This window comes from Malaclemys terrapin, chromosome 4 (assembly GCF_027887155.1).
Source record: "Malaclemys terrapin pileata isolate rMalTer1 chromosome 4, rMalTer1.hap1, whole genome shotgun sequence".
Classification (NCBI taxonomy): Eukaryota; Metazoa; Chordata; order Testudines; family Emydidae; genus Malaclemys; species Malaclemys terrapin.
The window spans coordinates 99728059-99741137 of record NC_071508.1 but is presented as its reverse complement, the minus strand read 5'-3'; the positions used below and the strand labels follow the sequence as shown (position 1 = coordinate 99741137).

Genomic DNA, 13079 nt, shown 5'->3' with positions numbered 1-13079 from the left:
GTACTTAATTGCCTAGACTCCAGATGTAGATGCATAAGTCCCAGTTTCAGGCTCCACTGTGATCCACAAAACTCCCACTCAGCTGCTGCCGCCTAACCCTTTAGGTGCCTAAACTCAGTCAATACCTAGATCTCCACTGTGCAGGGCCCGATCTGGTAGGCATGCCCAGAGGCCACCTACCAGATCTAGTCCCATTCAAGCTCTAGCTGGAGGAGGAGTTGTTGCTAGTGGTGCCCATTTTATAATTTTTAGTGCAGTGATTAGAGCACTCACTTGGGATGTGGGAGACCTGGGTTCAAATCCCCCCCCTCTGTCTGAGGGAGAGAAAGGATTTGAACAAGGGTTTCTTACCCTTTGGGAGCATGATCTAACCATTGAGCTATGGGATATCCTGATGCAGGGCTCCCTCAATCTCTCCCATTGAAGCTGTTTCCATCAAGGATAAACAGTCATTGAAGCAAGGAGACAGGACTGTGGGTCTCCAAACTCCCCACTGGGTGCCCTAACCACCAGGCTACAGCATCATTCTGTCTCTCTGGTCTGGTATTATCTTTTGGTGCTATTCCACAGACAAGCCAAGATCCATTTAATTGAAATTACACACTTATCTGTATTTTCAAAATAGTTTTCCTTCTTCCCTCTTTCTACTTGTGCTAGATTAGGTCCTTTTCCTTATATGAAGTGTGTTTGTCTCAAAGCCAAACATGTAGTTTGCTAGGTTCCCTGGGGAAACCTCGACTTTAACATTAGAGACCCATTGTTTGATTGTTTTCCTGTTTACAATTTCCCTTGATTTAGCATAAAGCAATTATTTTTTAAATAGCTAGCAGCTTATTACTATTAGACATGAGTTCCCTTTCATGAAATAGAAGGACAATTGTTATGCTCCTAAAGATACTTCAAAGACTGGTGACTTGAATTTGCCGTGAAGCATTATGCAAAGTGACCATGGCATACTGATGAATAATATGAAGTGTGATTTAAGCATGTTTAAAATAGCAAAAATGGATCTGTGCTTCCCCAGGACAACCTCACTCCTCCCCCTGGTTTCCATGTATGAAGCCTGCAGAATCTATCATCCTGCAGGTTTGCCTGCTGGCTGCTACTCCAGAACACTCCTTTAGATGGGTTTCCATGTTGCTCCTTGGGACAGCCACTAATTCATATCAGTTGTGCACTTGCCACAGGTTTGTGGTAGGATAACATCACCAGTAGAAACAAAAGGTAAACTAAACCACCATTAGAAAGCCTGGAATTCATAATGAAGGTTACATTTAAAAACTTCCAGGACACCAGAATTAATGGAAATGCAGAGTTAACATGCCTGGACATAAGTCTGCACTCCGAAGGCTATCTTTGCAAGGAAAAGACCTACAGACACAGGGGAAAAGTCCTGGCCCTATCTGAATGTTGCCATTGACTTCAAAACAGCCAGTTTTTCACCCTCTTACATTTTTCCAGTTCAGTTTTAGGAGCCTGATCCTCCACTTCACTCCACTGCATAATTCCTCTGAAAGTTAATGGAATTACACTGGTATAGAAAGGAGAGGAAAATCGGTCCCTCAGTCTTCACCACTAACTTGGGGCCAAATAAAATTCCCACTAAATCAAGGGGAAAGACCCCTGGTGCCTTTTAAAACATTCACTAGAGCCCTAATAATTATTCCATGATTCCAAAAATAACCAGTAAATAACACTTCCCAATGTGCCTTTCCTGATCTCAAAATTGGGCTTGTGTATTAAGTCCTCCCAAGATCTTTCAAATCTCTAGCTTTTCCTAGAAATTTCAATATTTTTGAGATAAGGCATGGCAAAAAAAGCATTCACTTTTTAAAACATGAGTAGACACCCATTTTTCTGAACCCCACTCCCATCTATCAAAACCAGCTCATTCGGATCACCTCAAATTTGGGCAAAGAATTGTCCAGTGACTACAGATCACGTATGCAGAATTTGAAAAGGAAAGGACTCTTGAAAAATTTAACTGTGTCTGGGCAAAAATCAATTATAAAATAAAATAAGTGTAAGTGTATGTTACCTTCATTTGGAGGAGGAGACTGTCTCTCCATAATATTTATACATGCAGATATATAGGGAAAATAAAGTATCTGGTAGATAATAAAGTACTGGTATACCAGTATCTCTATAGTAGTTATTAAAATGCTCTTTCGTATATTCCATTAGAATGATTAAGTCTATACAAAGAGATTAAGAAGTTACCATGGTTGTATTCCCCAGACTCCCCATCAAGTTTGATACAATTAATAGCAGTGCTCTTTAATTTAACCTTGTTTCAGGTCATTAATCTGACTCTCAAAACTTTTTAAAACATGAAAAGTCGGGTTCTTTATAAACATGTATTGAAAAGTTTATTGTTTTGTAAAGCAGGAAAAATGGTTTCAGAAACAATCCTATTTGTTCTAACATGCAGCAATGGTTAGTTACTGTGACATCTAATCTTTTACCTTCTGCATATCAAATTTCACATAGTTGGTCTTCACACCTCTAGAGTCTTCAAATGAAGTGCACAATAAAAGTACTACATAAATAAAAAGATTTGTTACAGGTATTTCAAAAGAGCTCTACAGCACACCTCCAAAACACTTTTTATGGTATTCTGTCTTTCAATACGAAACAACCTGAAAGAATGTGGGCGGGAAGGACAGGAGAGGAGAAAAAAAAGTCAAAGTATAACCAATAGCCAAGTATGAGATCATACCAGCAAGACCATTTTTCTACTTTTTATTCTCTCATATAGGGGGAGACAATCTCCAGATAGGAGAAAATCCTCACTTCATTCATACCAAATATATAACTTATGCCATTGTCAGACTTAGGTTAATCACTTGAAAAACTGCAAATATAAGTCAAAAAGAGTTCATTTAAATAAATCTGGACCTACTTAAACAATGAAAAGAATCTCACCAATTTTCTGTTAGTTGGAAACTTTAGGGTTCAAGCATTGAGAAGTTACACAACAAAGACACACTTTAGCAGGCAGCTTTTCTTTCTGGGGGGAGGGGGAGGAACTAACTTCATTCTTATCTACAAGTTCTCAGAGTCTCTTTCCCCAGCATGTCCATAATTATTTTTGCTTACGCATTCTTTCAGTGTAAAGGGGAAAGTGGGCATATACCAATACTTACCAGAAAATTCATACTGTAACTACAGCTTTTAATAATATAAAAATGGATTTACTTAATAGCAGCTAGTTGTCATTTACAGTCCCATTATTTCATGTTATAAAGGAATATATGACTTCCTGACAACATTGTTTGTCAGTTATCATCTTATCCCATCCTAAGGAATATTTCCTTAACTTGTGCAGTGTGCACTACCAGGAAACAAGGAGGCTGTTACTCAAAATTTTGGCCTTGCAGAAGAACTAAGGATACAAGGTGGCTGAGTGGAAAGGGGACGCATTAATGACATCATTATATGAGAAGAGAAAAACCAACAACCACCACCACCACCCGGGGCTTAATTAAGAGTCTTATCCACTTCTCTTGCAGAACACCACTTGAATATTGTGTGGACTGACCCAAAAAGCTAGAAGAGGCAGGGAACAAGACTGGAAGAGTCAAATGAGGTTAAGAGGACTGTACTGACTCAGGAACACTGTTATTTTAATGTGCATATGTTCAATACCTAGCTCTTACATAGCACTCTTCATCCATAGATCTTAAAGCAGGTAAGTATTATCTCTATTAATCCCGTGTTACTGTTGTGGAAGTTATTTTTCCCTCTGGGCTTTCTCCTCCACTTCTTCCTTTTCCTCTTCTATTACCTGATCTGCAGAACAAACAGGAGCATAAGAAAAATAATATCGACCAGGCGCAGCATGCATCTTATGCTTTCAACATACATGGAGACAAAGTGAAGTGGGTCAAGGATGGTCTTTTTACATTTGCTTTTTGGCAGGTGCAGTCAGAAAGTATATTGTCATGAATTAACTCCTCTGGATGGGGAAGAGGCACAACTTTTAAACATGTGATTTATATTGCACTACAGATTGCTGAAACACTTATGCAATAACTACATGTATTCACAATTTTTAAAAAAAACATTGCTGGAAGTTTTCAAACATCAACCCTTCTTCATCACAAAATATATAAGTAGACAGTCTGAAAATAGTACATTAACCTTTCTTCAGGTCATCTCTTTAACATAAGTAGTCACTTTCCATAAACCAGTCAAACTAATGTAAGCCTGTTCATAATTATGTAATCCAGAAGTTTTAGACTTTAAAAAAACAAACAAACAATCTCATTGGACACCATCCACTTTTGTTGAACACAAAATACCTTCTAGTGTTTGTTATCCCACTCAGTGGAACTCTGGCAGCCATTTTATCTTTAGGATTTCTTTTTAAAGTGAGTAAGGTGATGCCTTTTCAAATGTGGGGCCTGTCTGAAAGTTTTACCACAAACTGAACATTCAAATGGCTTCTGTCCAGCATGCATTAAATAGTGCCTTTCAAGTTTGGAAGGCGATTTGAAAGTTTTAAAGCAGACACTGCACTGATAAAACTTTTTAATAGCTTCACTTTTTTCCATACCTCCACAAAAATCATACCAGTGACTGTAATGGCTTTGCTCCGTTTCCAACGACTTACTACACAAATACGGCAGTGTGTTTCTACTGCTGGTGCCAAGAACAAAGTCCCCAGACTCTACCTCAACTTTGATTTCAGCTGCTTGGTTTGACTGGATCAGCTCAAATTCTGGAAAGCCAGATGCCTGTGAAGGCCTTTTGGAATAACCCACAGGCTGAGAAGACTTAAATTCAATGTGATCTCCCTGATGACTAAAAAGTTTGTTCAGATTTTCAAATTCCACCTGGCAAACAGGGCTTTTATATGGTCTCTTTTCAGTGTGGGTGAGCTGATGTCTTTTTAAGTGAGCTGACTGTCTAAATGTCTTCCCACAAACATTACAGCCAAAGGGCTTCTGTCCCGTGTGAATAAGATAATGTCTTTGAAGTTTGGATGAAGAAGGGAAGATTTTTTCACATCTGTCACATTTACACACTGTGTGTCTATTATGTATATTTTTAGTAGGAGCTGAAAAAGCACAGTGAAGTGCTGCTTCTGGATTATCAAAGAAATCAGCATCCAATGAACCATAAAGAGAGTTATCTTTATTATGTACCGAATCATCCATGTTTAACATGCTTTCACCGGTAATTATACCATTTAAATTAATTTCTAATTTGTGCTTTGGTAGGTGCTCTTGCCAGGAAAATGGCATGACAAATGTCCTTTTCTTTTTATTGCTAATTATCTTATGCCTGACAAGCTTGCTATGATAATTCTTAAAAGTTTTAGGGGAAGCATTCCGATCAGAATGCTGCTCATTAGATGCAAACAGGTCATAACTTTTAAAGTGACTTGTTTTATTTTTTTTTCTGTCAGACAGAGACGAATCTGATGCCTTTTCTCCAGCATGTTTGAGTTTCATCAGGACTTTACTTTTAATGTTGGCTTTGTGGCTGTAGACTGATTTGCCACTGTTTGAATTTTTGCCATCTCTCAGGTAAAAACATTTGTGCAAATTTAGAACCCGCTCTGTTTCAAAACACTGCTCGCACAGTGGGCACTGAAAAGGTACAATATAAATAGAGTGAACATCAAGTGGATCATTTTCCGGGGACTCATAAGTATCAACATTCTCAGAATTATCCCTTTTTCCTTCCAGCGAGTTCTGAGGTCTAGGGTATTTAGAAGTCTTTGCTCTGTAAAGGACTTTGGGAAGAGACTTGTTCCTGACATGGAGTTGCTTGTGCTTCAGGAGTTTGCTCTGCATCTTAAATCCCTTCTGACAAAAACAACACTGGAAAGGCCTCTCTTCTGTGTGTGTGAGCTGATGGATTTTCAAATGTGTTGACTGCCTGAAAGATTTACCACACAAGGAACATTTAAAAGGTTTCTGGCCAGTGTGAATCAGCAAGTGTCTTTCCAGCTTAGATCGTGATGGAAACATCTTGTTACATGTTTCACACACATGAGTTTTCTTTCTCCTCCTGGCACTGTGCAGATGATCTGACTTTGTGCACTGATGCAGCATCCACCGCTCTTCTGTTGTAAAAGATTTCTGGCAAACAGAACAATGAAATATTCCATACAACAGCCTATCTTGCTTGGCATCCACTGATTTTTTAGCTTGCTTAATATCATTCTGGTAGTTTTCATTATGAAGCTGTTGATGCTTTAAGAAAGTAATTAAATTTTTGAAGTTCCTATGGCAAATGTTACATTTAAAAGGAAGTTTATGGGTTAGCTGATGTCTCTCCAAATGGACTAGCTGTCTAAAAGTTTTATGACATACATGACATTCAAATGGCTTTTGACCAGTGTGTATAAGATAATGCCTAGCTAATTTTGATGGCGTTTCAAATTGTTTATAGCAGATGTCACATCTATATGGCCTTTTCCTGGGTGTCCTGTTAGATGTTATGCGTTGCTGAATTTTGAACATTTTAAAAGATAAGACGACTCCTATTCCGGTCAGTTTCTTCAGAAATGTTCTTCAATTGAAACCATCACAACACTGAGAAGGAAGGCCGGAACAGCAGCAAAGTTATCTTAGAGAAGGATTCCTTAAATTCCACAGATCTCTAAAATAGTAAGAATGAGAAAAACAGGTATTTTAGGGACTCATTTTCTCTTGCCTTTTAGACAACAAATTGCAGTTATTTTAACTAGCGTAAGCAAAATTTAACTTGGTTTAAAATGCTTCCTAACAGACTAGCCACAAATTATATCATGTATTAAGAAAAAAATGGACTATTCTACAGAAGAGGAGAGTCAGTTAAAAGTCACCTGTAACAAAGGTTCATTTTAATCTAGCCTGTTACCACTGAATGTTGCTCCAAAATCATATCAATTTCAGCTATGGTAAAAAATAAAAAAAAAATATAAAAACAATGCTCTCATTAAAAAAAGTTGTTTGTGGGGTTTTTTTGGGGGGTGGGGGGAGGGAGTTGTAATACATTTTCCATCACTATTATCACTGTAAATAAATACTAGTTATTAGCAACTTTGGTTATATACTCGATGTAACACCTGGGAGGATGAAGGAAGCAAATAAATAAAATAAATAAATAAATAAATAAAAACTAGGAGATTCTTGGATCCTAGAATAATAGTTTAATTGTAAAAAGTGCCAAATTAACTGTCCTTTAAACAGAAGTCCAGAGAACAAGTACCATACAAGTTTCTGCACCTCACCAATGTACCCTCACTTCTAGGGAGGAAAGCATAACGAACTCCTAGCCCATTCAAGTTGGTGACCTCTCTGCTGAAACTGCAAAAAGAGTGGCAACTAGCACTAACTGTTAGTCATTTGTGGGATGTGGCCGGCTGTCCCTTTGAAACTGGACTCATATTACCAATTTATTTCATGGACCACCCAATAACCATCTAATGGTATAAAGACTTTTGTTCACTCTGAAATTGACCTATGTTTGAACCAGTGCCTAAGGGGCGATAGACTCTGTAACACATAAGCAATTCTCTGAGCAATACAATTTCCCTTCTTAAATAATAATGATTATCTATAAAGTCACTTCATTGTGCACGCATTTGGATATTATTCACCACAAGTTGTGTGTTGAAATGAGTACACCAGTGAACGCAAAATACTAGATGTCTGACTTGTTTTAGAACACACACACAGATGCAAGTACACCACAAAAACTACAGGAATCCAAATTTTCAAAAAATTAGAAGTGATGCCTAAAATTAATGCCTTTAATATTAAACATTTAGAAAGAAATTAAACACACCACAACACCCTCCCCAAAGTTAAGTGGAGAATAATAAACTGGGGGAAGTCTGAGTTATACGGAGAGGAGCAGTACCCAGGTTTCCAGTTTTTCTCCTTCATACCTATTCTGGGGTTTACCTAAAGGAAGGTCAAATGGATTTATTAGCTACCAGTTTTTGAGAACTGGAAAGCCAACTATCACAGCTCTGCTTCCGTCTACTCTAGTTTATAGTATTTCTGAAATTCTCTTCTGAACAGCTTGCAATTCTCACTCTGGATGTCCCTCCCCCCCTTACTATATTGTCAGTAACAATCCTTGTCTTGCAAAGGTGCAGCAGAATTCATGGAGGTAAACAGCAATGCTCCTTTGAAGTGGTAGCTACAACATTCAGAAAGACTGAGAAATTCTGAAAGACAGAAAACTTATGTCCCTCATCTCTCTCATAGGTCCACATCCAGACAAAAAGAACTGGATGGGCCTCCCAGCACAGCCTGACAAAGCAAGTTCATGCAGTGACCAAAGCCAATTGTTTGAAAGTAACATACTCCTTTCACATCTAGGGAATGAATGGGCTGCTTCTGCAAAACAAGGAGCAGAAGCCAAGCCTGGAATCGTCATTTACGCTGCCTTGTCAAGCCTTGACAAATAGACATATTAATTAATGTCATCAGATCTATTTCTCCACATGACCAGGATATGGTCTTTGGATTGCAGTCTTAATAGATATAAAGCCAATACTACATTTCATCTTAGACATAAGGGCATGGAATCAAGTAATATTATATTCACTAATTTTGAGGCCAAAATATAATTCAAAGAAGGCCTTCACTTTGCCCAAGAGTTCTGCCCTGTTGTCACTAATCTATATTCAGACATACTTAATGCTCTACCCTAAAATAAAAAGAATTATCCTGATCCCATGATTGAGTTTTGCAGTGCACTCTACATGTTCTGTAGATAAGTTTACAAGATACATGCAAGCACAAGCCTAGTTGCTTATTTTACAAGATACATATTACAAGATAGAGAGATAAGAATCTGAATACAATGTCAGACATATCATAACCTGGCTTTCTTCACTAACTTTCCCTTAGGAAAAAAATATAGATCTCATTAGTAAGAATACAGTATTTTTGCAAATGGGCCAAAAACAGTTTACACGACTACGATAGCACTCTCTCTCTCCAGATTTTCCCATAAACATTTTGAAATATTTTATGAAGCAAAACAAAAGTGAAACAATGAGCATGAGAATGGTACCATGTTTGAAGGAAACTTAAACTAACACCCCAGGTCAACCTTTTACAGATACGTCCTTGACCATCTCAATTTAAACACATTTTTAAACCTTTGGGATCAGATCTTACAAGTGAATTATTCCCCCCCACCCCAATTTAGAGGATCACAATCTGGGGTGCTAGTTTTGGAGAGAGAAGTAAACCAAGGATTAAAAAAATGTCTCAGATATATCAAAAGAGTGAACAGACTACATAAAAGACCAGCTTTTTCACTGTGGAAAAAAAGTGACTTCCACTAGCCCTAACACACCGGCAGCCCCCAAAGCAGAGAGGGTTTAGAAACTCCCCATAATATAGGGGAAAGGGAAGGCTACTGCGGTGAGACTTCCTACAAAGGGCTGGGGGACCATCCCAGTTATAGTCAAGGCCAAATCCTGCTTCCACTTAAGTTCACTGCAAAAATCCCGGGAAACTTCACTGGGGCCAGGACCTGAGCGGAAGGGCAGAGAGGAATCAGCAGCAAATTGATGCCTCACCCCAGCTGGGGGCTGCAGCCTACAGTGCGCTGAGGGGAAATGCCCGAGAGGCTACTCCCGAGAGCAGCTGCGCTGGCAGCCGGCCGGCAGCGCGGGGGCTTCCCAGGCCGCCTCGGGAGGTGGAGCGCAGCGCTCCCGGGACCCAGCGACGCCCCGGCTAGGCAAGGGGCTGGGGGAAGCAACCTGAGAAGCGGCCGCTGCGCCCTCGACTTCCTCATCCCTCGCACGGTTTCTGCCGTGCAAACTCTTCCCCCCGGATGGCACCGAGTCTCCGGGACTCAGGGAAACCCAGCGCCGAGCTTTCAGTTCCCACCGTTCAATCCCACCCCGCCTCCTTCCCCGGGCCGCAGCGCTGGGCGGGGCGGCACCAGTGGCGGTGGCAGGCGCCCGGGAGGGCTCTGGCTAGCGCGCCGCTTGCTGCTGCATGCTGACGGGGAGACTCGGGAGCAGCGGAGAAGAGGGGCCGGGGGTGTTTGTCTCTCACCAGCAAAGCACTATATAAAAAACTGAGAGAAGCAACCCCCCCCCCCCCGCCCAGTGAAAAATCACTGGGTAGGGACCGCTTGGTGGTGTCATCCACAGAGATCTGCCAAATCCCCCCCCCCCCCCCAGCCCCGTCCTTTTGGAAGCCGATTCTCTCATCTTGCGCCAAAGTGAGTCCTTAGGCAAAGCTGTGGTGGGTGTGTAGTCTTGCCCTAGCCGGGCAGTGGAAGTTTTGACCCAGAGGGAGTTCAGGTTTTGCCCCAAAGGGTTATGTTTTAAAGATGTTTTCCTGGCCCTCTGCTGATCCAGGGTTTTATTTATAATGGAGATATCCCATCTCCTAGAACTGGAAGGGACCTTGAAAGGTCATCGAGTCCAGCCCCCTGCCTTCACTAGCAGGACCAAGTACTGATTTTGCCCCAGATTCCCAAGTGGCCCCCTCAAGGATTGAACTCACAACCCTGGGTTTAGCAGGCCAATGCTCAAACCACTGAGCTATCCCTCCCCCCTCAAAATATAATAGGTATATCTCCATATATTATTATCTGGAATGGACCCTGAAAGGTCATCGAGTCCAGCCCCCTGCCTTCACTAGCAGGACAGAGTACTGATTTTGCCCCGATCCCTAAGTGGCCCCCTCAAGGATTGAACTCACAACCCTGGGTTTAGCAGGCCAATGCTCAAACCACTGAGCTATCCCTCTGGCGTCTCCCAGTGAAACATTTTAATATCACACTCATCATCAAGCAGTCCAGGTGGAGAGGCTGCTTTGGGGACTGATACCTTTTCAAAAAGTCTGATCGTTCTATAGGGATGTTTTGCAGGCAGATCACTCAATGCACAAAAAGGATCTGGGCAAGATTGTAGACAGCTCACTGAAGATCTCTGCTCAAGTGCAATCAAACAAATAAAGTCTTTGGGCACCTAAGGAATGAGATGGAGAATAATATTGGAAATATTCCCATGCTGGTATAGGTCAGTGGTAATATCATCACCTGGAATACTGCATTTAGTTCTGGTCACCTCATCTCAAAAAGAATATGGTAGAAATAAAGAGGAGTTCAGAGACAGGCGACAAGAATGAAGTGCTGAAAAATGTCCATAGGAAGATAAATTGAAAAAACTGGCACTTTTCACTTAGAAAGGAAATGAAAAATAGGGAACATGATACTATACAAAATAATGAATGATATAGAGAAGGTGGATCAGGAAATTCTATTGACCTTCACAATACAGGAATATGGAAGCTGTCACCACATCACTAACCCAGTCTGGGATCATGCTCATCACTGCCTCAGTTTCTTCTCTTGGACTCCTCGATGACTCACAAAAGCTTTCATATGTCCAATAACACCAGGCCTTTTTGGGGTCTGGTTTATTAACATGAAGCTCAGAAGGAACAACTTCCTGTTGAGGCTTCTTCAGTCAACTTGTTCTCTAGACTCTCTGCTTGGTACTAGCTCTCTTCATTCCCCCGGCCCTGTCCCTGGGAGCTAAGAAGATTCTTTGTGTAGAGTTGCTCACACCCCCCTTCTGCTCCCTATTAAGGGATAGGCTCCTAAAGTCTCCCTTCTGGTTCTCTACAGACCTCTCTTACCTATGCCCAAAGACCTGATTTAGCCATATGATCCACCTGTCACATGACATTATTACTCATTCTCTTCACCTGGGAAAGTGAGTTAAGTATGTCACAAGTGCAGCTCGACCTTCTCTCCTTAAAGGGGGCAGCCACTTAGTGACATGTGAAATGTGACAAATTAAAACTGATCAAAGGAAATACTTTTTCACATAATGCACACTTGGCCTGTGAGACTCATTGCCATAATATATCACTGATCAGGATTCAAAAAAGAACTGCATGTTTATATGGATAATAAGAATATCCAAAGTTACAACAGAAAGGATTAAAAATAAAGAGTTTTGGAAGGACTAGAAACCTTCATATTTCAGGGCATAAGGCCACCTCTAACTAATGGGACTAGGAAGAAATTTTCTCAGTAGGCAGATTATTCCTTGACTATAATCTTGCAACTTCCTCTGAAGCAGCTGGTACTAGTCAGTGCTGGATACTTGTCTATATAAACCACTGATTTGATCCAGCATGGCAGTTCCTGTAATTAAGCTCCAACAACATTTATCTTCCTATAATGTCCTAGACCCTCACAGTTAGGCTTCAAACAAGCTCATGACACAGAGACTGTCCTACAAATACATATTGATGGCCTTGGATGAGGTCACATCATTGGGAGATGGCAATCAGAGCCATCACTGAGTTAAGCATCTATCACTACTTGCATTACACAGTCAGAAATGCCTTTCCTAGAGTTAGGTGGCTCGGGCACTTGGAACTCCACACAAAATGGCCAGGGAAAGGAGGAAGATGACTCTTTTATTTATAATCTTTAGCCCAGTGGTTAGAGTAGTCACCTGGGATGTAGGAAACCCAGATTCAATTCCCATCTCTGCCTGATAAGGAAAAGAGATTTGAACAGGGATATGTCACATCTCAGGTGTGTGCTTGAACCACTGGACTATACAGTGATTCTCATGCAGTTGGTGGCCCAATTCTTCCTCTGGTTTGAGGATTTACTAAGGCTTAGGTGAGACAGACATCCAGAAACTTGCCTGAGACAACAGAGTGCATGCTTAGAGGTAGAAAGGTAGGTGCCTAGGAACTTTTGGGGCAAAAATTTAGCCACTAAGTGAATTTAAAGTTGGGGACAAAATTTAATCACTGAGTGAGTTTAAGTGTCTACAGGGTTAGGTGGCAGCTGAACAGGGGTTTTGTGTATCGCAGTGGTGCCTAAAACTGGGTTTTAGGTGCCTAAGACCTTTGTGGATCTGGCCCATAATCTCTGAATGAGTTTGCAACTGGAAGAGAGAGATTATTTAAATCACTCAATAAAATGGCTGCCTTGTGTGTTGTTTTCTTAATATAGATAAATTTTCCTGAACTGCTTTGTGTAAATGTGCTCTATTTCATTTATTCACATAGACTCTGAACAGGGGAAAACAGACCTGTTTATTTGAATAGGCTTGCATTTACTTGCCACAA

The 13079-nt window shown here is 40.7% G+C and overlaps 1 protein-coding gene across 3 annotated transcripts; it reads right to left on the bottom strand.

Annotated features, from left to right (window-relative positions):
- Window positions 1-2343: 2343 nt before the first annotated feature.
- On the bottom strand, window positions 2344-9779 carry ZNF770 (zinc finger protein 770). Of its 3 annotated transcripts, none has more exons than XM_054028228.1 (2): window positions 9725-9779; window positions 2344-6615 (listed from the first exon to the last, which is right to left on the bottom strand). In XM_054028228.1, exon 2 carries the CDS (start codon window positions 6474-6476, stop codon window positions 4356-4358), a length of 2121 nt encoding a protein of 706 aa, XP_053884203.1. In that variant the 5' UTR covers window positions 6477-6615; window positions 9725-9779; the 3' UTR covers window positions 2344-4355. The 3 variants fall into 3 exon arrangements, with proteins under 3 accessions (XP_053884203.1, XP_053884202.1, XP_053884204.1); XM_054028227.1 differs by having other exon boundaries at window positions 9542-9750; XM_054028229.1 differs by lacking the exon at window positions 9725-9779 and adding an exon at window positions 9496-9516.
- Window positions 9780-13079: the final 3300 nt, after the last annotated feature.

Bases quoted from the DNA above. Each gene is read 5' to 3' on its own strand.
- ZNF770 (XM_054028228.1), bottom strand. From the start codon at position 6,476: ATGTTCAAAATTCAGCAACGCATAACATCTAACAGGACACCCAGGAAA.